This window comes from Panthera uncia, chromosome D2, assembly GCF_023721935.1.
Source record: "Panthera uncia isolate 11264 chromosome D2, Puncia_PCG_1.0, whole genome shotgun sequence".
NCBI classification, from domain to species: Eukaryota; Metazoa; Chordata; class Mammalia; order Carnivora; family Felidae; genus Panthera; species Panthera uncia.
In genome coordinates this window covers 29,782,437-29,808,707 of record NC_064818.1, presented here as the reverse complement: position 1 = coordinate 29,808,707, position 26,271 = coordinate 29,782,437, and the positions used below count along the sequence as shown (strand labels likewise).

The window sequence follows — 26,271 nt, the reverse complement described above, 5'->3', positions numbered from 1 at the left end:
TGCAGAGCGCAGTGACGCTACGAGGGGGCGGGGCAGGCACGCGCCCGGAAGTCCCGGGGGAGGGGGTGTTACGTATATCCGGCGAGTAGCTGGCGGTTTCGGTTGCTGCTGGGCTGTGTGGTGTGAGGGAGGGTCGAAGCCGCCGCTGCTGCCGGAGGAGCCCCTCGGCCGTGAGTTGGGGGCTGCTGCGAGGGAGGGAGCCGGGGAGCGGGAGGGGCTGGGGCGGACGGCGGGGAGGGTCGGGGCGGAGGCCGGCGCAGGCGGGGTTGGTGGGGGGGAAGTGACACGCAGGCGGTTCTGCGGGGCCGCGGGGTTGGTTCTGGGTGGGGACTGGCCGACTTGGCCGGTCTGCTCCGTTTCCTGACAGACCCTGGGATATCGGGTCGATCTGCATTCCTTCGAGGGTCCCGAAGCGGCTGGGCGGGATAACAGGTTTCTTGTCTGTACTGTGCGCTCCTGTTTGCGAAACGATTTCACATCTCGTCTCGGATGAGCCTCACAGCCCTTGGTCAGGCGGGTGGAATCTACCTATCACATAGGCAATTTCACATGTTATTTCAATTAATAAAATTTAATTATCACAATAACTGTGGAGTACTGAATTGGTAAGAATTCTTTTGTCTCAATTCACTCTAGCTAATGTAATTTTTAGAAAGGGAATTATGGGAGTCCTTGATGATTATCCTTGGTTTGCAACCTGGGGAATAATAAAGCTCGCCGAGGCAGTGAGTTGGTCAAGGCCTCGCAGAGAGCAAGAGTGAGCATTCGAACCGGATCTCTTGGCTCCTAGTCCAGCGCGCGCCCCCCCCCCCCTTCAGCTATGTTTTATCTGAGGTCTTGGGTCGAACCCTGTATTTTCTTCTTCCACCTTCCTCTTTTCCTCCCTCTCTTCAGTGCGTCGACAAATGACTTCATGCACGTTTGGTATAGATTAATGTTTTAATGATTCTAGCCTAGAGGTCAGAAGCCCACTTGTCTCTCTTGTAATTTCTCCCTTGCTCTTGTGTTTTCTCCTTTACCTCAGTCCATCTGCTTAGGTCGTGATAGAGGACTTGCGGTGCTTTGCCTTGGAGCTGACCTTTGACATTTACCCTGCAGCTAAGCATAGTTTCTTAGCTAAAAAACCAGAAGCTTGCTACCCCAGATCTGTCTGGAATGGTGTGTCAAAGTTGTAACGAGTATGTGTAAGAAGTAATGAGGATGTATAGAAAGTAGTGTATATATTGGCTAGTGCTCCTCTTTTATTGACTTCAATCAGTCCTGAAATTTGCACAGTTTTGGATACACTGGCAGTGCTTTTGTGTTAGTTTGGAGTTCTTAGATTTTAGAGTACTCTGATTTGCCATAAGATGCCATGAGGTGGTAGGGTGGATCGAGGATAGGAAATAGAATGCCAGTTATTAAAATGCCCTTTTGAATGGTTAAAATACCATTATTAAAATACCATTCAGAAGGTGTGATAAGTTGTAAGGAAGAAAACTTCAGAAGATTATCATCTGTGTAGCTCGTGGGTTAATGTTCCTTTAAAAACCGTTTTGTTATTTGGATTTGAATTTTATGTGATATTAACAAGAAGAGCTTTGGCTTTGGAATTTAAGAAGGAGGGTTTTGGTCTTGGCACTGATACTTCTTTTAGTTGAGCAGTTTTGGTTAAGTCAGCTGACTTAGGAGTGTCAGCATCCTTGTCTGAGGCTAAGGACTCCTCCCCAGTAAGGTGTTGTGTGAGGTTGAAATGAGATGTGTGTGCAGGCATTGTGCAAAACTGTGAAACTATTCATGAGGGGTGCGAATCCCAAGATCTCATGGATGGAAGAGCCATCAAAGACATTGCATTAACTTTGGGTGGCCAAATAGTGCAACTCTTTGGGTCCAGTAATGGTTTTTATTATTTTTCAACATCACCTGAAGAGTTTCTTCAAGCATTTTCCATAGATCATTTTGGAGGGAAGGCTTATAGGACTTTCTAAGCAGGGATGTCAAGGGAAGGTGAATTGGAAAATCAGACTAGTTCAGTTATCATGAAAAATTCCTTTAAGTGGGGTTTTCTCCTTGTCACCTTTGGAGAAGTCATTGAATTGGGGATAATTCTAAAATGATGTGGTAAAACTTCAGAGAGTCCATAAAGTATTGATTGCAAACCAGTGTAGTACAAGTGAATATGTAACTGTGGGTTTTAAAGGAGTGATCAGAGTGGGAGTACTCTTAATGAGAGGTGCCCTGTAAAGGTGAGCCGTGCTTCTCCCAAGTGGTAGACTGAGAAAAGTAGGGAAGGATGACTGGTTTGGGGGATTGCAGAGAAAAGGCACGTTGTTCCTTTACTTACCTACAGTGGAAACTTAAGAACAGGAGCTTTGTAAGTATAGTTAACTCATTGGACTTCCGAAAGTGCAGACTGAGTTTCCAGACACATTATTTGACGTGCTAAATTTGGTCTCTGCCAAAGTATATTTTAATGTAACTGAAAAGGTCAAAAAAACTTATTTAATACCTTTATATAAAAGCTTTTGCCTTAGCCTTCACCCTCACCCAAACTCCCAAGCTTCATTTGGCCTTCCATGAGAAGAGTCATAGAAAATAAGCATTAAGCAATCCCTAAAGTTTATAGATCAGGCTTGATTTAAAAACAAACCCCAGTTATTGGACAGAAAAAAGAAAATTAACACATATTGTCTTCATTTTTCAATTTTTTTTAAATCTAGCATTCTTTGAAGAATATAGGTGTGTTTTTGTGGATAAGCCTATTAAGGTCACTAGTAAAAGTAACAAAAGTGAATTTTTGCTTATTATTTTAAAGAAACAAAAATTCATGAAAGTTATATTTGATAGCAGTTGGTCACATCTAGTATAGCCTTGTGTTCAGATGCTCTTGCTGATGGAGAGAGGAGTGAAAGTGGGGGATCTTTCTTTTATTCTGCACCAAGTCTGAGGTATTGAGGCAAAAGTTCAGTGACCAGAAAATGCTGACTCTGAGAAACTTTAACACCACCACTGGCTCTAGATCTTACCCTCTTTAATTTCTTTCAGAAGTCCTCTTGCTTATTACCAGTGTATTTTAATTTTTTTTTTATGTTTATTCATTTTTGAAAGACAGAGAGAGACAGAGCACAAGCACGGGTGGGGTGGAGAGAGAGGGAGACACAAATCTGAAGCAGGCTCCAGGCTGTGAGCTGTCAGCACAGAGCCCGACACGGGGCTCGAACTCACGAACCGCGAGATCACGACCTGAGCCAAAGTCAGACGCTCAACTGAGCCACCCAGGCGCCCCACTTATTACCAGTGTATTTAGACCTTTTAGTAGCTTTGAGTCATCTTTTGTTTTGAGTATTCTTATTTTAAGAAAATCCATATTTGTAAAATGAGTTAGGTCTTGATTATTCACATTACGGAAGGATTCTCTTATTTCTTCATGACTCTCCAAAATAGTGATATTGTCTCTTTTTGTAAGTTGAGACACATACCTGCAAGAGAGGTTCAATAAATGTTGTTAAAGAAAGATAACATTGCTAAGTGGAGCAGGACAAATTATGTCAGCCGATAGGATTTGGGTGACTTTGTTATTCAGAGCTGTTTACCAGGAAGGGTTAATATGCTCTTCATTCACGTTAATGTGCTTTGCATTCTCATTTTCTACTTAGTGTATTGATGTGACATTTTGATCCAGATTATTGATGGGACTGATTTCCTAGAGGTGTTGCTAACGGGTAGACAGCAGCGATGTATCTAGAGAAATGTGAACGAGCGGCTGCCTGGAGGAGTAAGTCATACAGTAAAAGAGGAAGGTTTATCTGTAACTCCTAGTCTTTGGAGCATCATACATTAAAGACTGTTAGAAAACCAGGAGTTTGTGCAGCTCTGAGGACCCGAGAGACTTCCCTCCAGGGTGCAAAATCCTTTATTTTCTTGGGCCTGAAAACATGGGACTGTAAACATGCATCAGGGCTACAGAATAAGAGTTAACTTCTCCGGAACTGTGCTAGCATTCAGAAAGCTAATGTTTGCCGCTTTCCTATTTTATACAGGTAGGAAGCATTAATAATGTCTTTCATCTTTGAGTGGATCTACAATGGCTTCAGCAGTGTGCTCCAGTTCCTAGGTAAAGCCATTTCCTTAAAATATATCAGAGCTTTCAAACTTTGTACATTTCCTCCAACAGTCTAAATACAAGCAGCCTTTGGTATGTAGAAAGCAAACATATGTAAAAATATTTTTCTTTTTTAGGGCTTTACAAGAAATCTGGAAAACTTGTATTTTTGGGTTTGGACAATGCAGGCAAAACCACTCTTCTACACATGCTCAAAGATGACCGCTTGGGCCAGCATGTTCCAACACTACATCCGAGTAGGTTTGAAAATACCAGGTGACCTTTTGATATTTGAAGGACAATGTTAGGGTTGGGGGAAGAATCCCCAGTCGATGGAGTTCTTGTATTAACGGAGGTCCTGAAAGACAGCTCATTTGAAAAAATTCCCTATAGGACACACTCAGGTCATATACTCCTAAGTCTCAACCTCTGGAACTTTGTCAGTATTTATTTTCACTAGTTCTGTAAGGGAACAACACCTTTCCCATATCTACTTATTTTTTAAGTTTCTTTTAATATTTATTTATTTTTAAAGAGAGACAGGTAGAGACAGAGTGCAAGTGGGGGAGGGGCAGAGAGAGAGGGAGACCCAGAATCTGAAGCAGGCTCCAGGCTCTGAGCTGTCAGCACAGAGCCCACTGCGGGGCTTGAACTCACGAACTGTGATATCATGACCTGAGCCGAAGTCGGAAGCGTAACCGACTGAGCTACCCAGGTGCCCCTCCCATATCTACTTCTAAGGAGCAGCAAACACTTTGGAGAAAAAAACTTGGCTTTTTAGAATAATTTCAGAATATTTTCACTCTTGTATCCTTGACAAAGTAAAAGCTTCATTAGGTTTTGCATTTGTATTGGCTTACAATACTGGTAGCTGAGCCTTGTTGGATGAAGTTTATTTTTTTTCTGTTTTAACAATTTTTCAGCCTCAGAAGAGTTGACAATTGCTGGAATGACTTTTACAACTTTTGATCTTGGTGGGCATGAGCAAGGTAAGACAACTCAGTGGAAGAATGGTATTGACTTACGGGTCACCATTTTGGTTCTTTTTATGCCTCCCTTTTTTTTTTTCTTTTTTTTTTAAGCAGTGTGTCATTTTTACCTCTTAGGCTGTGATTAAATTATGATTGAGATCTTATTACTTAAATGAAGTCGTTTTATTTACTTATTAAGTAATACCAAACTTGTCAAAAGTTGTATAAATACAGAGAACTCTACTCCTTTATACCTTTTGCCCTGATTTATTAGTCTCCCTCTCTGTGTAATACATATTAACATTTAAGTTATCAAACCCAGGATGTTTTATTTTTATCTACTCTGTAGTGTAGATTTCTCTTTTTGTCAATTGTGTCCATAATCTCCTTTATAACATTTTTCTTCTTGAACAAGATCTAGTACAGTATCACTCACATATCAGATTTAATCATGTCTCTCTTCTTTATTCAGTGGAGTGTAAGTATGTAGAAAATTGTTACTTTTTGTAAGTAATTTCAGATTTGTCCAAAGTTGCAAATATAATACAGGGATTACTTGTGACCATTCTGATCTATTTTGTATAATCTGTCCTCTTGGGGTGGTTGGTAGGACATTTCTTTCCACTTTCTTGTTCCCTTAGTGCTTTTTGCCTTATGCAGGCTGTGTTCGTTTAGTTCCTAGATTCCTATCAGATATCTTGTGTGGTTTTTAGAAATCTACAGAATGGGGTATTTTTCTGGTGGACACTCACTTTGCATTTGACAAGACTCTAAGCGTAGGAATAAAAACATTTAAGAAGTAGGAATAAATATTCTGGGAAAGTAGAAAAAAGAAACTATTGAAATTCTGTCATATTTATTCATTTGTTATTAAATTCAGTTGAGAAGTCTCCTTTTGGAGCATTCATTAGGTTGAATCTAATATAGCTTTTTAAAAATGTAGTTAGAAAAACCCAAAATATTGGCAATTTTAATGGTTTAGCCAAGTTATGTATTTATTCATTCATTCATTCATTTATTTTAATTTTAGAGATCACGTGAGCGGGGGAGAGGAGCAGAAGGAGAGGGAGAGAAAGAGAGAAACTTAAGCAGGTTCCATGCTCAGCATGGAGCCAGACATGGGGCTCCAGCCCACGCATGGCCCTGGGATTATGTGTGACCTGGGCCAAAATCAAGAGTTGAATACTCAACCACCTTGAGCCACCCTTTAGCCAGTGGTTAAAATTTTGGTAATTTTAATCAAAAGGCTAAGGAATGATCTATTACATTTATTTTATTCATTTAATACTTAAATGAATAAATACATAGCCCACAGAATCTTATGTAGTATGATCACTATCACATAAAATACCTGTACAGAAAAAAGATTGAAAGAATATATACAGAAACATTAGCATATGTGTGTTTCATGGAAGATTACAGATGGTCTCGTATCCTTTTTTTCTATAATGAGTTTGTGTTATTTTCATTGCGGTAGAAATGGGCGTGTGGTGGCTTTTCTGCTTTCAAAGGATTTAAATTCACAGATAATATAATTATAAGATGAACGGAGACCATTTGGAGAATGCAGGCGTAGAAGTTTTTAGGCACCTGAACTGAGAATTATGTTATTTGGTGTGTTAAGTTTAGCTTTCAGGTTTTGATAAAGAAGGGAAATGTGTTTTATATAGTTTTGTTTTGTTTGAGGAAAATTTATTTAACAGAAATACTTATCATAATAACTTAGTTACCATTTTACAGAAGTTACTAAAGTGCTATACATATGAAGATTTCCTTTTTTAAAAAAACTTTAAATGTTTAATGTATAAAAGTAGTCCAGGCTCAGGGTGCCTGGCTGGCTCAGTCAGAAGAGCATGCGACTCTTGATCTCAGGGTTATGAGTTCGAGGCCCATGTTGGGTGTAGAGGTTACTTTAAAAAAATAAAGTAGTCCAGTCTCAGCGTAACAAATTCAGTATACAGTCAACTTAGGAATATGGAAGGTGAAAATTTCCCCAGCCTCTCCTTCCCCATCCCACTCTTCAGAGTTAACCAATATATTAAAAAAAAATTTTTTTTATATTTATTTAAGAGTGAGAGATAGCGTGAGTAGGGGAGGGGCAGAGAGAGAGAGTGACACATAGAATCCGAAGCAGGCTCCAAGCTCTGAGCTGTCAGCACAGAGCCCAATGTGGGGCTCGAACTCCTGGGACCTGAGATCTTGACCTGAGCCGAAGTCAGATGCCTAACAGACTGAGCCACCCAGGCATCCCTGGAGTTAACCAATATTAACTCTTTGATATAGAGATGTTATTCATCCCATTGAAAGTACTAGAAATGAATGGCTTAGAAATTATAATACAATTAAAGCATTGCTTCCCAAATCTTTACCACTTCATGGCTTAAAAAAATAAAATTTATAAGGCATCCTGGTTTGAAGTTTATTTATTTATCTTGAGAGAGAGGGAGAGTGCGGGTGAGTGCACGAGCTCAAGCGAGTAGGGGAGGGGCAGAGAGAGGGAGAAAATCTCAAGCAGGCTCCCTACTATAGAGCCTAATGGTGGGCTCTGACTCACAAACCGTAAGATCATGACCTGAGCCGAAATCAAGAGTGGAGACACTTAACCAGCTGAGCCACCCAGGAACCCCAGGCATGCTGGTTTTAAACATGGGACCCTGGGATAATTGCCTGGGAACTTCAACCACCTGTCAGACCCAGGCTTCTGAGGACAGAGCAGGTGAGTGTGTCAGTACAAGCACGCATTGGTTAGTTGGGAACTAAATTGAGACTGTAGGTATGTGGATAGGTAATTGGCATCCTGAGGAGTTTAATTCAGAGGTTGCAAACAGCTTCGGGGGCAAGGTAGGTCATTTGAGTAAAAGTGACTGGGTGACAGACCGTAGGGAGCGGTGGAAGCTTTGCCAAACTGGAGCCCAGACATCGTCTGAAGGGGCAGCCACACCTCAGTTCCAGCCGATGACTGACACGTGGGTGGGTGTGTGCGGCATTGCCAGGTGTTACAGTTTGGCAGAATACCTTGACTTTTGAATTTGGAAAAAGTCAGATTTAGTTCATGGGCCGTCAGTGTATACCCTCGGTTCTGATTTCATACCGGTTAGGACGTGGAGAATCCATATGGAGTCGACTGTTACTGAAACCTAGCCAAGATTTGCCCATTTTCGGGCAAAAAAAAATATAGAGGGAGAGATTTTTCAAAATCTGTATTTTTTTTTTTTTTTTTTAATCAATGCAGCTGTAAACTTTGTCTTTCAGCACGCCGGGTTTGGAAAAATTATCTCCCAGCAATTAATGGGATTGTCTTTCTGGTGGACTGTGCAGATCACCCTCGCCTCATGGAATCCAAAGTTGAGCTGAATGTAAGATTATAGTCTTTCTTTTCTCGGCTTGTGTCTCTCTCTCTCTCTCTCTTTTTCTCTTTTTTTTTTTAAAGTTTATTTATTTATTAGAGGGAGAGAGAACGTGTGTGCACACATACTCGTGGGAGGGGCAGAGAGAGAGGATCCCACGCAGGCTTCTCGCTGTTGGCGTGGAGTGCGACGCAGGCTCGATTCCATGAACCGTGAGATCATAACCTGAGCTGAAACCGAGAGTTGGTCGCTCAACCGACTGAGCCACCCAGGCGCCCCTTGGCCTCTATTTCATTTAAGAAATACAGCTCAGTAGCGCCAATACTTTGTGATTCCAGTTAACATTTGATGACAGTCCTGGCTACAGGAAGAGAGTGTTTTAAAAGCTAAGACGTTGCTTTTCAGTGTCCTGAGGAAACTCAGCACGAACTTGAGTCAGTTAACTTTGTTGATATCTATCATAGGGTGACTGTGTCCGGTTTGCTCGGACACCGCCCAGTTTATGCCGGTGGCCCCAACATAAGTAATCCCTTTTCCTTTCACATGTGGTCACTGTATATGAAGCGATGGCATAATGCAGCCTTAGGAGAGATACTAAAGTTCTTTATGTTTTTTAATCTGGGTCCTCACCTTGTGGCTGCCCACCCTTGCACCGAATGACTTCGCCAATGTGATCACAGGCTGTCCTCGGTGTTCGGTTTTGGTCGCCGGCAGCATTTGGTACTATCGAGGACTCGCTTCAAGCTTTCTCTCTCCTCAACACTGCATTTCCTTGACTTCACAGTTTCTGTCATGTGGCTTTTGTTATCCCTCCTGCTTCACCCTGTGCCTCTTTTTATTTGGTTTGTAACTGTCTCTCTGCGTTCTTGTTTCTGGCACTGTGAACCTGTCACCTTTATTTGTGAGTGTGTTTCTTGAATCTACAGCTCTCATCTCTGTAGACTCGCTGTAGGGCATCCCTTCCCTGACTCGACCTCTTGGCGCTGGTATTCTCGCTTTCTTCAAACTCCCATTTACGTTCTTGGTTTTGATGTGCCTTCTCTGGCTAATACTTCTCAGATTCTTTCACGAGCACCCATTCCCCTGCTTAGCCCTTAAATCTCGGTGTTCCCCAGGGTCTGTACTTTCTCCCAGGCTGGTCCAGGTCACTCCCATTCCTTCATCTGCTACCCACATACCAGTGGCTCCCAAATGGATTTCTTTTGTTTAAACCTCTCTTGAGCTCCAGCCTCATACATGACGCTACCTGCTAGACAACTCTACCTACCAATTCTGGTCTTCCGGAATGGAACTCATCCCCACTGTCTACCTGGACACATGGTCTAGATCCTGTGAATTACTATAGATTTCACTGCCCCCTCCCCCCCTGCCCCGCCCCCGTCACATGCCGTAATGCTAGAAGGAACTTTTTCAGACTTGTCATTGGCCTACTTAACATCCTTCAGTAGCTCTCTTACTTTTGGGATAAAATCCACAAATCTGTATGGCATGTAAGATCTCTCCTGATCTTTCCTCTGTTTTATTTCTCCAGCTGCTTTTCTCTTTATTACCTACCTTGAACTATCTTCCAAAAATAGAGAACAACTCGTCCTTCCTTCAGTATGCACAAGTGGCTGTCCCTGCCTGGCTTTCTCATCTGACCTCACCCCCTTTTGCTGGTAAATTAAAAAATACCCTTTAAGAGATCTCAGAGTTCAGCCATGATCTCTTCTAGGAAGCCTTCCCTGACCTCTGAGATGGTTAGTCTTGCCGCCTTATCAGTGTCTGTGGTCTATACTGGTTTTCTTGTAGGTCTTGTCATCAGATTGTGAACTTAGTAGGGACCTAGTCTTGTTTCTTTGTGAAACCCTGGCACCTAGTAAAGCGTCAGACTTACAGTTGGCGTCTGGTTAGTATTTAATGAATGAATGACATCCTTACTCTGATCTTGTCTAACATTTCCTGGAACGTAAGATGGTCAAAGTGTGTTCCCCTTTATCCCTTCGGCTCTCCTGTTTTCCTAGCTTTTCCTGTCAGTGGTCACTGAATTCCCAGGCTTGAGATCTCTGCCAGCTCTGGCCTTTCTTTTATCTGTCTTTTCATCTAGAGGGCAACCTCTTATCTTCCTTCCCCAGAGTGCCTGCACTGCTCCTTGGACGCTTCTATCTTAGGCTAGATTGTTGTCTCTTACCTGAGCACAGATTCTGTGAATTCATTGTGTTTTTACACATAGGTTCTATCCAGGAGCTTCTGGATTTGGGGTCTTTAGGATCGATCGCAGCTAACTTCTCACCCTGGCACCATAATGGTAGTTATGCCTTCCCATTCTGTTTACTGTGTGTCAGCATAAAGGCAGGCAGTGCTCCTTGTGACTTTCTGAATTCTTTTCCTACTGTAAAGCCACTGCTTATATTCTCCTCTTTTCTACCTATCCAAATCCTGCCCCCTCTTTCAGAGCTTAGTTTGGGTTCCTCAAGACTCGCTAAGACTTTCCTCAAGCCCATCATTTTCCTCGCCTTTGATTTCCCAGAATATCTTTCAGTATTTATATTCTGTCCCTGTTCATTGTGACACTTAGTCATCCATTTGCCTTGCTTTGTTGACAGATGGATGAACATAGAGTGAGGATTTCTTGAGGCCACAGATAGGTCTTCCCCTTCTTTTTGTATCCCTCTCAGTGGCAGAGACAGTTTGCACACATGGGGCACTCGGTGACTACTTGGGGACTTCCTGTGGCCAGAGCACTCAGTCTTCTAGGACTGCGCAGTGGATAGCCCGAGGGTGGTCTGTGCTGGGTGACTGATCTGAGAGTTAAGGTTGGGAAAGTTCTCCTGCCTTGTAAATAGACCCAGCCTTAAGTTGCAATTGTTTGGAGGCTCTTAGGGGATTTTTAAACGTCAAAGTAATGTGTAGGGGCTTCTTACCTAATGTTCAGAGTGTTGTATCATATCAAGATTTTGTTAATTGCGCAGGTAAAAGATGATCAGATTTTCACTTCACATTTGATGCTTTATGGACAAGAGAAAGGTAGAGTTGCTTTCATTATCTGGTGGGCATTCATAGATTCCTCAACTAGCTCTTACGTTGTCTTTAGGCTCTAATGACTGATGAAACAATATCCAACGTGCCAATCCTTATCTTGGGTAACAAGATCGACAGAACGGATGCCATCAGTGAAGAAAAACTGCGTGAGATATTTGGGCTTTATGGACAGACCACAGGAAAGGTAAGAGAAAAATCTTCAGGGGACCTATTACAAAGGAAACTCACAGCTTTTGAAACATACATGTTTTGCTATCTAGATTTTTTTTATTTGTCTTTCAAAAGTTTAACTGGGCTTAGGGTTTGTTTTACCGTCAGTGATTTGTGATCACTCTGAAGGCGGGAGAATGTGTTTTCAGTTTTCTCATGAGATTTTCCTCAGGTATATGAGGATGAAGAAATGGGTAGGAAAGGCAGACTGACGAATTTAAGAGTTTTCTGACTCCCTTTCAAACCCAATTCAGAGAAATCTTTTTTTTTTTTTTTTTGTTTTAGTGTTTATTTTTGAGAGAGAGCATAAGCCAAGGAGAGGGAGGGGATGAGGAGAGAGGATCCGAGGTGGGCTCTGCGCGGACAGCAGAGGGCCTGATGCTGGGCTCAAACTCACGAATCGCGAAATCATGACCTGAGCCGAAGTTGGATGCTCAACCGACTGAGCCACCCGGGCACCCCTCAAATCTTTTTTGAAGGAGGCCTTCTTAACCAGAAATCAGTTTTGTTTTTGACTGGAGATTTCAGGTTACGAAGAAGAGTGATCTTTCTTTCATATCACTTTCCAAGCAGTGAAATCCAGCACTGGATTATCCCCAGTGTTCCTTGCTAAGAGAGGTAGGATTGTTGTCCCCATTTTGAAGATGAGTTGAGGAATAGAAGCCAAGTCTTCCGGATCAGTAGGCTGTGCTCTCCCCACGTAGGAGAGCTCTGTTGCAGAGAAGCGCTTGTCAGAAAAATCCGTATCAGTGGTAGTTGAGCAGGAATTCTGGCTTTTTCAGCTTGCAGTTTTGGGATCACTGATAACTTTCTGACTTTCTTACATGGTTTCTTAGTCTTGTCTCTTTTTGGTTAGCAGTATCTCTCTAGAAACGCTTGCTTTAATTAATTTAATTTAGTTTCCCCTCTTTTACATGAGTGTTACGTGTAAAAGAAGACTCTTCACTTTCTCGACGTAACCTGTCATCAGTGTAGATTTCTGAATGGTTGTGTTCCTGATAATGTCCTTATTTCTGAACAGTCTTGGGGACTTCTGTTCGTCAAAGAACACACTGGTTCTGTGGGACCTAGTGGCCTTTGTCTTGGTTTGCTGCCATAACTTTCCAGATGTCTGTGCGTTCTCTTTACAAAGAGAGTCTGGGACTAGGACTGTGCTGCTTATTTTCTCCTGAGAGCATGAAGCCCTGGGGAAGTCATGTGTATGGCCTTGACCGCATTTCTGTCATGAATCCCTACTTCGGTCTGTTTTTGAGGGATGGAGAAAGTGATTCCTGTGATCACTCTTTCAGCCTCTTCCACCATGGGGGTGCTAACAGGCTTTTCTCGGTTTTGCCTCTCGTAGGGGAACGTGACCCTGAAGGAGCTGAATGCCCGCCCCATGGAAGTGTTCATGTGCAGCGTGCTCAAGAGGCAAGGCTACGGCGAGGGCTTCCGCTGGCTCTCCCAGTATATTGACTGATGTTTGGACAGTGAAAATAAAAGAGTTTTACTTCTCTGGACTGATCCCATTCCCAGCTTCCTCATGAACTTTTCTAATAGAACAAGGAAAGCTCTTCAACCGTGTGTGGCGTTGAGAAGCCAAGAGTCTCTGCCTGCCCTCTCATCGCCCAGTGGTGACATGTGCTTTCTCCACACTATTGGGAGGTGACGCTGCCCCACATGCCAGTGCAGGTCAGCGTCCCGGGACTCGGAAGCTGGCAGGATCTGCTGGGTAAAGCTGTATGCCATCATGGGGCACCTGAAAGAAAAACACGTCTCACCACTGTGGTTGATTTCAAAAGAAAGTGATTCTATTTTTTAAAGAAAGCGTTGTTAATGTAATTGGTGTCCCTCTTCACTTTTTGAGTTCAGAATTTACTTGGTCCAGAGTTTTCTATTCTTCTTTTTTTTTTTTTTGTTTTTTCCTCCTCGTGATCTAGTGAATGGCATTTAGAGACTTCATAAAATTATGCACCAAAACACGTCGGAGGCCAGAGCTCAGTCAGGTGAACTCACTTGTGTTGAGATAACAGGTTAGTGAGAGAAGCCCCCCCACCCCCGCCCCGCCCCATGTCTCTGCCTGCCTTGTTGCGGTGGGCACCACCTTCTGCGCAGAGAAGTGGGAAAGGGCGGAACTTGGGCCTGGCAGTTGCAGGAGGTGTCCGCTGTGGCCAGCCAGGCCCCTTCCTCGTCGGGGCGTGTACAGCAGGTTGCTCACTGTGGAGGGGTTAATTATAGAGCGGTTATTTTCTTATTTTACTTACAGAGTTGCAAACCGCAGCCGGTCTTTGCTTTTGCTTTGCTTTTATACTGTTGGGAAACTTCATTTCTCTTCATACACCTGTTTGATGTTCAGTTATAAGAAATGACGTTTGCCTCCTAAAAGAGAACACCTCCCGAATTGCCCTACACCGCAGGTGTGTGTCTGTTACTTTTGCACAGATTCTAGGGAAGAATTTTCTGCATCAGTGAATCGCAGAGGACAAAGTTAGCCACTGAAGGGCTCTTAATTCTGTGAGTTGAGAACTTAAAAAATCTGCTATTTGTATCATTTGTTTGGATCCAGGAAAGATTTATTTAATGGGCTTTAAAATCTTCACTTGCAGGATTTAGTCTCTATTGGACTGTTCGTGAGCTCTTTTTATCGATTACCTGTTTTTTTGGTGTTTAAAGGTTAACATCTGTAGCTAGATGATTTTTTTTTTTTTTTTTTTTGGTATGAAATTGCCTTTCTCCATTCCAGAAGTAAGCTGCGGAAACTCTAATCTTAACTTTGTGTGGTGGTGTTCTTTTTGAGCCAGCGTCACTTGTCAGGAAGACCTTAGTATAAAAAGCCTCAGTGTCCCCAGTAGTGTGAGGATTATTTTTATAGCATTCCTTTTTCTTGGTGTCACCTGTAAAATTGGGATTTTCATGATCTTAACCAATATTAGACCCTTTGTTAAGATGGGTGGATATCTTCATTTTTTCCTTTAATGAGAGATTAGAAGTTTCCTCAGAATTGAAAATTGTGATGATGATGCTTATTTGCAGAGGATTCAACTAAATTCAGTAGAATCTTGTGTCTAATGTGAAGGCAGGGAAAGTGTGGATAACAAATTGCAGGGGGGAGAGTATTGTTCTTTAATGGATTTCTCATTGTTAGTCTTCACCACTGACTTGTTAGGAAAGCATACTTTTCCACTGCCGGGTACCCAGTGCAGAGGCTCAATGAAGGATCAACCTGGGAAGAGCATGCCTTTCATTTATTAGCAAGCATAGCTGGGTTAGGACAAAATTCGTTGGTTCGGAAAGGGGTGAAAGCCTTAAATGAACAAATCTAGCTAATGGTGAATGAACTAGGTCGTTAACATGCATACTTTTAATTTCCTTTGGCTAAAGGTAACCCATACTTCTTTATCCAGAGACATGAGAAGTATGATTGCAGTGCTAGTTTTCTTGTTTCTTGTTTTTTCCCTATTTGTCCCTAATCACTTTGTAGCAAGCTAGAAAACTATGGATTCTACACAGCGCAGCTCTTTGTGAAAGTGGTGCATTTTGGCCACTGGAAAAAGAGGAGATTGAAAAGTCAACTGGCACCCGTCTGTTTCTTGCTCCACAGAAAACACTGTTCCTTTAATAAGGTTGCAAAAGAAGCTGACGTGAGGAGCTTGTCTCCTAACAGTGAGGATCAGAGCTTTGTACAAGAACTCCCATGAATTGAGACTTTTCATTCTGTTTTATCAGAGTGCATATATGTCCTATTTCAGGAAAAGTAAAACAGTCATTTACAAAAGAAGGTCAATCTGTATCCTAAGCGTTTTAATAAAAAGTTAAACTTATTATCCTGTTCCATTTTATTTATTTATTTGTTTGTATTGGCTTGTTCTGAGTTTGAACATGACATTTGTTGGAGGTGGGAAAGCAGAAGTTCTTTTCCTAGTTACAGGAAGAAATAGTTACAGATGATACGAAAGACAAGTTTTGCTACCAGGAGGAAAAAAAAGCTACGCCTATTCACACACTTCATCCAAAGAATTTAGTTATCGTCTGAGAGGCTTGGAACATGTGCTGATCCCGGGATTGGTGGCCATCTCGGCAATAGGATGCACGTAGTGGACTTTTTAGCAAAATCTCATATTAACATGCTAGCAAGGACTGGATCCCGTTTGGCTGCTTATCACTCATCATCTTATACAGAATTGGAGAGATTCAGTTGAGCGCTACATTTGGTAAAATAGCGGAAGGAATGAAATGTGTGCCTGTGCCTTTACTAGGCTTGCAGGAAGCCTTGTTTTTAGAAAGCCCAAAAGAGATTTTAAAACTAATGGGACAAATGGAATGGGAAGCAAAATGCAACATACTGTTTTTGACCCAGTACTAAAAGTATTAGAGGCATCTTGTGATTGAAACTAACGTCCGTGTTACTACATTGATGCCACGGGGTCTGTGTGTTTGTATGTATTGTTTGTTGACTTCAAGGGGAACATGAGAATTACCGGCTGAGTCCGTGAGCCCAGCACTCAAAGGGTCTCACCTTGGCTGTTGGCTGTTGGCTGTTGACTTAGGACTCTATACCCTAATGTGCTGTAAGCAGAAAAACCTGACGCACAACAGTTCAGGCTGGAGGTTTGAGTGTCATTAAGGGAGAATCACTGGACTCTAGAGAGAAAGAAACTTAATTACTAGGAAGTTGGAATAGTTAGATTTTACTGTGATCAAGGCACCTTCTGTGTCAGGGAACCAAAAGACAGTGCCTGCTATGGAAGACTGCTTGCTAATTTCAGTCCCACCTCCTACTATAATGGGTCATCGTTTAACTCCCTCAAACAGGTTTGTGTCACTGGGACCATTGCAAGCGCTAACCCTTGGGCTGGGAATACACTGAGCAGCATTAATTTTATTCAGAAATTGGGGCAAAAAGGTTTTATAGTTTAAGTACCAACTGAATAATTTTTGTTAATGCTGACATAAATACCTTCTGAAATCTGGGCTGCTGCCTGTTTTTGTATAGCCTGTGGGGGCGGGGGGGAGGTTGCTATTTTATGACACATAAAATTCAACTTTCAGTGACCATGAGGAAAGTTTACTGAACACAGCCACCCATTGTTTGAGCTCTCACATGTTACAAATCTAGTTGGGTATTTGAAAGGGAACGTGTGGCCTGCAAAACCTGAACTATTGACACTCTGGCCTTTTACGGAACAAGTGTCTGGCCCCTGACCTAGATGAACGCTAGGTGGTGGTGATAAATGTTATGTAAAATGTGCATACCGCACAGTTAGGGTTGTAAAATTAAAGTGTGACTTCGGTTACTCTTCATAATAGTTTTAAAGGGCAATTTTATTTTGCGAAAACCGTTTTCGTAAGTTTTGTCCCGAGCATCAAAAGGCCCTAGGTGTAGTCCTGTCAGCTGCATGCCACCTAGTGGATCGCTGTAGGACCTACTTCCAAAATTTCAAATCACTGAAATTGGTCAAGGAGTCAAGGAGTCAAGGATTTCCTTGCCCTTATTACCCCGGGGGTCGGAAGCCGAAGTTTCAGACCTGAACAGACACTCAGGTCCTGTCTTAATGGGCAAATCTAGGCATGTCGGCCCTTATTTCTATTCCTTTTCCTGCAGCCCAACGAACAGAGAAGGGATCCCACCTTGCCCAAGCCCCGTCTCCCTGCAAAACCATACGCCGGTCACTCTCCCCACGCTCACCTTCCAGGACAGCTTCTCCCGCTGCGTCGAGCAGGTGGCCCGAACCCATGAGGGCGGGGAAAGGGACGGGGTCAGTCTGGGCAGCCAATCAGGGCTCGGCCCCAAGCCCAGCCAATCGGGCCCGACAAGTTGGGGCCTAGCCAATCAGGCCCGACAAGGAAGAACTGAGTCAGTGTTTGCGCCTCTCCCTTCCAGCTTTGGGTGGCGCCGCGGGGGATCAGGGGTCCCGGCCGGGCTCCTCGCTCGCTTTCCACGTTCCCCTGGAAACCCCGTGTGCACAGTCCTAGAGGACATGGCGCGGCAGTGGGGGCCGTCCATGAGGGCGGCCGAGCGGGCGGGCTGCGTGGTGAGCGCTTCCCGGGCCGGGCAGCCCGAGGCCGGCTCGTGGAGCTGCAGCGGGGTGATCCTGAGCCGCTGCCCGGACCTGGTGCTGTGCCACGGGGGCATTTTCACCCCCTTCCTGCGGGCCGGGAGCGGGGCGCTGAGCGCGGCCGGCGCCGCCTTCCTGCCCGGCGACAGTTGCGGCGACGACCTGCGCCTGCACGTGCAGCGGGGTCCCGCAGCCTCGAGCCCCTCAGGCCGCGCGGAGCGGGGCCGCCCGGGGCTGTGCACGCCCCAGTGCGCGGGCGCAGAGTCAGGCCCTCAGGGCCGACCCCGCGGGCGGCCCCTGCAGCCCCCGCGGCCCGCCGAGCTGCTGCTGCTGCTGAGCTGCCCGGCCTTCCGGGCCCACTTCGCTCGCCTCTTCGGGGGCGAGGCGGCGGAGCAGTGGCGCTTCGCGAGCGCGGCACCGGAGGACGAGGTGACGGAGGACGAGGAGGAGGATCAGCTGAGAGCGCTGGGCTGGTTCGCGCTGCTGCGCGTGCGGCCCGACTCCGAGGAGGAGGAGGAAGAGGAGGAGGGGGAGCGCGGGCCGGCAGTGGCCGTGGCGCCTCTCGGGGCCGTGCCCAAGGGCGCGCCGCTGCTGGCCTGCGGCTCCCCGTTCGGGGCCTTCTGCCCGGACATCTTTCTCAACACGCTCAGCCGCGGCGTGCTCAGCAACGCGGCCGGCCCGCTGCTGCTCACCGACGCTCGCTGCCTGCCGGGCACCGAGGGCGGCGGCGTGTTCGCGGCGCGGCCCGCGGGGGCGCTGGTGGCGCTGGTGGCCGCGCCCCTCTGCTGGAAGGCCCGCGAGTGGGTGGGCCTCACGCTGCTCTGCGCCGCCGCCCCTCTCCTGCGTGCCGCCAGAGCCGCGCTGGGCAGCCTGTGCCCCGGCACCGATGCCCTGGCAGCCCTCCTGCCGCAGGAGCTGAGCGCCCCATGGGGCCTGACCCTCCGAGACCCAGGGCCCCCGTGGGCAGCTGCGGCCGTGCTGGTGGAGTGCGGCACCGTCTGGGGCTCTGGAGTGGCCGTGGCGCCCCGCCTCGTGGTGACCTGCCGGCATGTGGCCCCTCGGGAAGCGGCCAGGGTCCTGGTGCGCGTCACGCCCCCCAAGTAAGGCCCTGCAAGGTTGCCCCACCTCTGCCCCCTCAGCAGGTCTCAGAGCGGAACTCTGAAGATTAGGGAGGCCTTCTGGCATCACGATGATGCTTTGATGGTGTAGTGTGGGTAGAGACCTGAGTCCCTCCCCTCATCCTTGGCATTCAGAACCCTAGCCTAGGGGGTTCTGGGCCTCCTTCCTGGCGGGGGGTGGGGGGGTGGCGCGCAGTGAATGGGGCTTGGGCAAGATGCCGAGCAACTCTGCATTGGGGAACTGTGGGAAGTCACAGCGTCTCTGACTAGGCATCTTTTAGCACCCTGTCCCCTCGGTCCCCCGCCCCCCCCTCCCGTCCCCCTCCCGCCCAGCCTGTTTTCTTTCTGAAATCTGACTGCTCTTAGAGCAGGCACACAGCACTGGCTCCTTGAACGCAGACTTCCTAGCCCTATTCTTTTTCCCCTGAAAGGGGTAGTGAAGTCCCAGAGGCCCAGGCTGCTGCCTTCCTGGGGTGATGAGAGGGGGCTGTTACTCTTACTTGATTGCTCTCTTAGATCTTAAGCAGATCTTCCCAGCTGGACAAAAATGACGGGTGTGGGGCTCCACCTAATTAGAATGTGGGAGTGAGGTCAAGCACACAGATGTATTTTGAACAGTCTTTGGGTGATCCTGGCGGCCGGGTTGGGACTTCAGCCGTTTGTTCCTTCTCTGCAGGGAAAAGCACTCTTGCCCTCCTTTACCTCCAGTTGCTCAGCAGCCTTGGCTTCCTGGCTTGTGTTTTCCTAATACCTGTTCTATTTCTGCTGTAGTCCCAGGCACTTAACTTAGGCAGGAGCAGAGCAGTATAGCACCTTGGTGTTAATGCGTGAAGTTCTGTACTTACCTCAGCCTAGCCACGCAGCCCGGGCCTTTCCAGATCCCTCTACCGAATTTCCAGGGTTAACCCAGCCCAGCTTCGCCGTAGGGTCTCCCACTGGTGGCCAACAGGACAGCCGTGACTTTGTAAGGAAGACTGATAATGAGGACTTCCCTGTATGTGTGGTGCCCCATCCTCTGCCCCGTCTTCACCACACACATACTCTTGCTTCTAGGGAACCCACCAGGTCCCCTGGAAGCTATCCCTGCAGAGTATGTAGTGGGGAGCCCCTGTGTGAACCTGGGCAAGTCAGTCTAAGCTGCCTTTCCGTGAATTGACATGTGAAGTCTTGGAACAGAGCCCGGCCCACAGTAAGAGCTGCAGATGTGCTAGCATTTATGTGTGTAAACGGGGACACAGGACTGGCAGCATTGTTTGCCTCAAGTGAGGCAGTGAAGGAGAACACTGGGAATGTTTGCCCTGGCTTCTGCCACCTATTGTGTGACCTTGAGAAAGTTACTCAACCTCTCTTGGCCCTCAAATGCACCATTTAAAATGGCGATGATAAAAAAAAAAAAAAAAAAAATGGCGATGATCGCAGCGCCTAGCTCTGAGGGCTGCTGGGAGAACTAAAGGAGATGATGTGCCCAGAGCATTCACAGCAGCCCTGGCCTGCAGTGCTCTCCAGGTGTCAGGTGTTCAGGAAACCCGGTGAAGTGCAGGAAGCTAGTGGAGAATTACGTTACGGTGGGCGATGCACATTTGGAAGTACCACAGGATGGCCAGGTGACGTGCCCACATGTGCCGGCCTGGTACGGTTCGGGGCTGATGCCACATCTTTGGGCTCCCAAGTCCGTGTTTTTACCGTCACTCTCATCCCCTTGCTTCCTCCCCGTACTCACGGGTCAGCGTGTGAGCCTGTCATTTTGTTTCCCTTGCTCCCAGGAGTGCTGCCATCTGGGGACAAGTGGTATTTGCCACCCAGGAGACATCGCCCTACGACATAGCGGTGGTGAGCCTGGAGGAGGACCTACCCGATGTCTCCCTGCCGGTGCCTGCCGAGCATTTCCACGAAGGTAAAGGACGAGAGGGCTTCTGGTGTGGGGCGGACCTCAGGAAGCACAGTCAGTGTTGGACATTCTAACCCTCTAGATCGGGGGGCCAGTCCCCCAGGCGGGCCCCCTGCCCCACCCCTGCTGGAGGCGTGGGGCAGGGTGGCGTCAAGCTGGCATGAAATCATCCTGGTTTCAGGGCCTTGGCTGGAGTTGCTCTTGGAGGCTTCTCTGCTTGTGCCCGGCATGCCCCCGGTCCCGGGGGGCAGGGGGAATCCTTGCCGAAGCGTAGGGCACCCCTCTTGCCTGCGGCCCTGCAGCAGTGTCATGTGGAGCGGCTGAGCTTGGGGGCTCCTGCCGGCTGGCCAGAGCGGGGTTGCCCTCTTGAGGCTCCACTGGCGGGGCACGCCGCCTTGGAAGTTCCAGAGGCCTCACTGTGCAGATGCGGCGTGATGGAACAGCAGAAGCCACAAGCTCTCTACGCTGCCGTCTCTTCTGCCACTTGCTAGCCCTGTGTCCTCGGACAAGCAACTGAGTATCCTCTGCCTCAGTTTTCACATCTGTAAAATGGGGATAGTGCTCCCTACTCCCGGGCATTGCGAGGAGTGCGGTGAGACGTGGCCCGTAAAGCATCTAGCCGCATGCCCTGTGCGTTCAGAGCACTCGGTAAAGGCAGTTGGAGGGCAGCCTGGAGCCCTCATCACCGCTCCTTTTTTCACCAAGGCTTCTTAGTCCGAGGAGGAGATGGGTGTTAATTTCACGAGCGTTGACTGAGCACCGGGGTGGGTGCCAGGAACCCTAAAAAGTAACTAACTGGTCCCGCAGGGAAATGAAGGCTGGAGAGTAGTCTGATGCTGAGGACAAGTGGTGAGCAGGTGCTGGGAGATCAGCGGAAGTCCAGTGGGGACCTGGGGCAGACTCCCCGGAGGTAGGAGTATCTTCACAGCAGCCTGAAGGGCAGAGAGGGTTCGGAACTTTGGAGAGGCAGAGACGGCTCCCCAGCTTCACCCTCCTTTCCTCCCTGGCAGGCGAAGCTGTCAGCGTGGTGGGCTTCGGCGTCTTCGGCCAGGCTTGCGGGCCCTCGGTGACCTCGGGCATCCTGTCAGCTGTGGTGCAGGTGGATGACACGCCGGTGATGCTACAGACCACGTGTGCCGTGCATGGCGGCTCCAGCGGGGGACCCCTCTTCTCCACCCGCACAGGAGACCTCCTGGGTAACCAGCTCCTTGGCCCTCTCCCAGCCCCTCCCCTGCCAGAGCCTCAGTCCCATCTAGTGAGGGCCGGGCGTGCAGCCCCCGGGAGCCACCCTCGGCCTGGGAAGATGGTGGGCCTTACGCCCAAGAGGCAGTTAGCCAAGGTTTTCGGGCACTTGTGCTCCTGGGAGTGGAGAGGAGCGGATGCTGAGCAGGGAGGGAAGAGATCTGAGGTCTAGTTCCTTCTCCGCCTTAGGTAAGTCACTTAATCTTAATCTATGAAACTCAGGAGTTGGGTTCATCCAAGAGTCACAGGTAAACGAATGGATGAGTGAGTGAAGACGGCCGGGATGGAGGGTCAGGGGTGAACCGGGGTGAACACCACTCGGCTGCAGCACATTGGCGCCTCCTTCCATAGGAATGTGGGCCTAACATTGCTTGATTCTGCAATTTTTTTACTAGCAATGGTAAACCTTTTTGTTTGTTTAATATGGGGTCGTTAGATCTTTTGATTTGCACATATACTGATACGTGGATACGGACATAAGTATAGATACACGTGCAGGCATGCGTTGGCGGGTACGTGTGCGTGTGTGTAAAAAATCTAGCTCTGTCTGCTGAGAGGGGCTAGAAGCAGTGACACCCCAGTTGTGATGACCACACCGAGAACCCAGACCTTGGTTTCTCTAATAAAAGGCGCCAGGAACTGACTCACTCCCGGGCTCAGGCAGGGAAGATCCAAGATGAGCCCAGAGCACCTAGTGGTGCTGGAGAGGAAGGAAAGGCTAACAACAGAATGATCGGCACATCAGATGTGTGACGAATGAAGAGCTGACTTGAAGGAGCTCCCAGGAGAACAACTTGAGCTGCAAACCACACAGCGATAGGGTTGGATGGTAACTCAAAGAAAAGAGTGAGTATCTGAGACCACACTGACATCGATAACTGAATGCATCTTGCAATGGAGACAAGTGACAGCTCTTCCTGACAGAAGAATTCCAGGTGATAAATGTAGAAGAAATGAGGGAAGTAGAAAATCACTGTTAGGACACCACAGAAGGAATTGCTGCGGGCAGGACCCACCGATGAATGGAAAGTAGAAACGAGGATATTTGCCTGATCCTAAAATATTTCGTACAAGAGGGAAAACAGTAAGCCTGCAATAGAGAAACCTGGCAGATACACCACCTTAGCCAAGTGATCAAGGTTAGCGTCTCAAGAAATGCTCTTGGACATCACGCACCTCCTGACAGGGTGCCCTGAGAAGGGCACGGGACGGCATTTTCAATCTTGGAAAACCTTAACTTTAGGAGAAAACATCCGGTAACCCCACATTGAGGGACGTCCTGCAGAATAAGTAACCTGTACTCCTCTAAGTGTCATGGCCACGAAAGATAGGGAAAGACTGAAACTGACCCAGGAGGCATGATGGCTAGACGCTTCTGGGACCCTGGATTAGATCCTGGAATAGAAAAAGCATTCGTGGAATCACTGGTGAAATCCAAATGCGTTCTGCACGTCAGTGAACAGCATTGTCCCAAGGTTAATTTCCTGGTTTCGATCGTTGTTTTTTTTGCAGTGACATGAGGAGAAGCTAGATGAAGGGTGTACAGGGACTCCGTACCGTTTTGGCAAGGCTCCTGTAAGCCTAAAAAAGTACATCCGGAAGGGGGCTTGGCTGGCTCCGTTGTCGAGCATGTGACTCTTGATCTTGAGGCCGTGAGTTCAAACCCGCGGAGCCTACTTAAAATTAAAAGCGATGACAACGACAAAACACATCCACATGCACACACATCCACGTGCACTGAGCAGGCCAAACAAAAAACTTGTGTGGGGGTCTGATTCACTTACTCAGTCAGTCAACAAGTATTTGTTGAGTGGTGACCCTGCACCAGGCACTGGGGAGCCTGCCTGAGCAAAGCCCGTGGGGCCGCCACTAGGTGGAGAGAAAGGTCACAAAAGAAGTGCAACATTGTCTGTTAGGTACTGACAGTTAAGGAGAGAGTAAAACGGGGAAGGGGCACTGGGGTGTGGGAGCCAGAGGCCATGAAGGAGGCTGGGTGTCTGTCACTATGAGGGGGGTTCAAGCCCCCGGTGGTCCGAGGGCCTCACTTCCCATCCGTGTGCCCTCTGACTCATCCCCTCTTTCCTCTTGGACTCCTCAACAGGCATCGTGGCCAGCAACACCCGGGACAATAACACAGGGGCCACCTACCCTCACCTGAACTTCAGCATTCCCATCACGGTGCTGCAGCCAGCCCTGCGGCGGTATGGTCAGATGGGTGACCTGGGCGGCCTCCGGGAGCTGGACAGCGCCACTGAGCCAGTGAGGGTGGTGTGGCGGCTGCAGCGGCCGCTGGTGGAGGCCCCGCGGAGCAAGCTGTGAGCCAGCCCTCTGGAGAGAAGAGCCACCATGTTATGCCACAGGATGAGCTGAGGGTAGCGGCCTCAGGACCCTGCCCGGGCACACCCCAGCTGGGCTGCCTCCCCATCCCCACCCATCGCGTTCGGCTCTGGAGTCTGGACCAAACTTCCCTTCGGCCCCATGGGTCTCCAACCTGGAAGCCTGTTTGGGGGTGCTTTTTGGAGCCCTCACCTCTCTCTGCCCCCTGGCACTAAACTCTGTTATTTCTCCTTCTGGGGAGCCCCGTCCAGCTGCCCAACAGCCCTGGTCCTGAGGGACAGGTGCTGGCTGGAAGGCAGGCCCAGTCCTGGCTCTGAGTCTGTTCCCTGTCTCCTGATGGCCACTGGCCACCAGGAGCACCTGCTTCCCTGGGGCTGGGGCTTCCTCAGAAAGGCCTGCTTTGAAGACCAAAGACAAGAGGAAAAGAAAATCTTTCTGTTCTACTGCACCTCTAGGTGGAGTCCCTGAAAGTTAGGATTTGTGGGTCTTCATATGTTGAGTGTCGCTGACCTCCAGGGACGCTCTGACACAGTGCCTTTACTTTCCAGCCCATAAAATGGGCCTCAGGGATCTCACAGGGGAAAGTGTGTCTAGTTAGGGATTGGGAATAAAGAGGACGTATAGGAGAAAATCTCTACTTCTATCTAGCAGGTTCTCTTTTTTTCTTCTATGTTTTGAAAGTTGCCCTGGGAGTAGGAAACCATCAGGCACAGAAATACACCTTTTCTTTCCTCCTTTCTCAGTTGGGGTGTGAGCTCATGGCATACTTTTTTTTTTAATTTAATTTAATTTTTAATTTTTTAAAATTTACATCCAAATTAGTTAGCATCTAGTGCAACAATGATTTCAGGAGTAGCTTCCTTAACACCCCTCACCCGTTTAGCCCATCCCCCCTCCCACACCCCCTCCAGCAACCCTCAGTTTGTTCTCCATATTGTAGGAGTCTCTTCTGTTTTGTCCCCCTCCCTGTTTTCATATTGTTTTTGCTTCCCTTCCCTTATGTTCATCTGTTTTGTCTCTTAAAGTCCTCATACGAGTGAAGTCATATGATATTTATCTTTCTCTGACTGACTAATTTCGCTTAGCATAATCCCCTCTAGTTCCATCCACGTAGTTGCAAATGGCAAGATTTCATTCTTTCTGATTGCCGAGTAATACTCCATTGTATATATATATACCACATCTTCTTTTCATTCATCCATCGATGGACATTTGGGCTCTTTCCATACTTTGGCTATTGTTGATAGCGCTGCTATAAACATGGGGTACCTGTGTCCCTTCGAAACAGCACGCCTGTATCCCGTGGATAAATGCCTAGTAGTGCAATTGCTGGGTCGTAGGGTAGTTCTATTTTTAGTTTTTTGAGCAACCTCCATACTGTTTTCCAGAGTGGCTGCACCAGCTTGCATTGGCTCATGGCATACTCTTGTGTCGGACTGAGCCTGGCCTCTGGTCCTGACTGGCACCAGTCAGCACTGGGTGGGGCTTGCAGAGCCTGGAAGGTGGGGATCTTGGCCTGGCAGCAAGTGTTTACAGAGTGTCCGGGATGTGTCCAGGCCTGTCCTGGGCCCTGGGGGTGGGTTGGGGAGTTCAAAGTTATCAATGAGACCAAGGCAGCCCCGAGGAGCTAAGACCAACCCTACAAGTCAAAACATGTACTATGTACCCAGGGCCCTGCACAGGTAGGCCCTCAAAAAATGAAGTCACTGACAGGTTGAATACCTTTTGGGGGATGACTGGGGGGCTAATTCTCAGCAGTGAGAATTGCTGGCAGTGCTTGGCTTCTAACATCTACCTGTGGAGTGCCAACTCTGGGCGGCCTTTATGTGACCACCTCCTGTGATCGTCATTCTCCCCTTCACAGAGTAGGAATGGCCCAGGGGGCAAAGTCAGTCCACAGTAAATTAACGGAGGCAGGGGGTGAGGGCTGAGGTCTGACTTAACTGAGAGGGGGAGGGAACGATGCATTCCAGTGGGCACCCAGGAGCCCAGTGTTCTGGGGAGACTGGTGTGCCAGCCCA

At 47.6% G+C, this 26,271-nt stretch overlaps 2 protein-coding genes across 3 annotated transcripts; both read left to right on the top strand.

Annotated features, from left to right (window-relative positions):
* Positions 1-65: 65 nt before the first annotated feature.
* Positions 66-14,324, top strand: SAR1A (secretion associated Ras related GTPase 1A). The gene is made up of 7 exons (XM_049645186.1): positions 66-170; positions 4,020-4,093; positions 4,219-4,338; positions 5,005-5,070; positions 8,305-8,408; positions 11,473-11,604; positions 12,973-14,324. The coding sequence occupies exons 2-7, from the start codon at positions 4,036-4,038 to the stop codon at positions 13,087-13,089; spliced, it is 597 nt and encodes a 198-aa protein (XP_049501143.1). The 5' UTR covers positions 66-170; positions 4,020-4,035; the 3' UTR covers positions 13,090-14,324.
* Positions 14,325-17,441: 3,117 nt separating this feature from the next.
* TYSND1 (trypsin like peroxisomal matrix peptidase 1) lies at positions 17,442-24,887 on the top strand. Of its 2 annotated transcripts, XM_049645184.1 has the most exons (4): positions 17,442-18,765; positions 20,547-20,677; positions 21,682-21,867; positions 24,015-24,887. In XM_049645184.1, exons 1-4 carry the CDS (start codon positions 17,588-17,590, stop codon positions 24,230-24,232), a joined length of 1,713 nt encoding a protein of 570 aa, XP_049501141.1. In that variant the 5' UTR covers positions 17,442-17,587; the 3' UTR covers positions 24,233-24,887. The 2 variants fall into 2 exon arrangements, with proteins under 2 accessions (XP_049501141.1, XP_049501142.1); XM_049645185.1 differs by lacking the exons at positions 21,682-21,867; positions 24,015-24,887 and adding an exon at positions 21,479-21,674.
* The last annotated feature ends 1,384 nt before the right edge of the window (positions 24,888-26,271 follow it).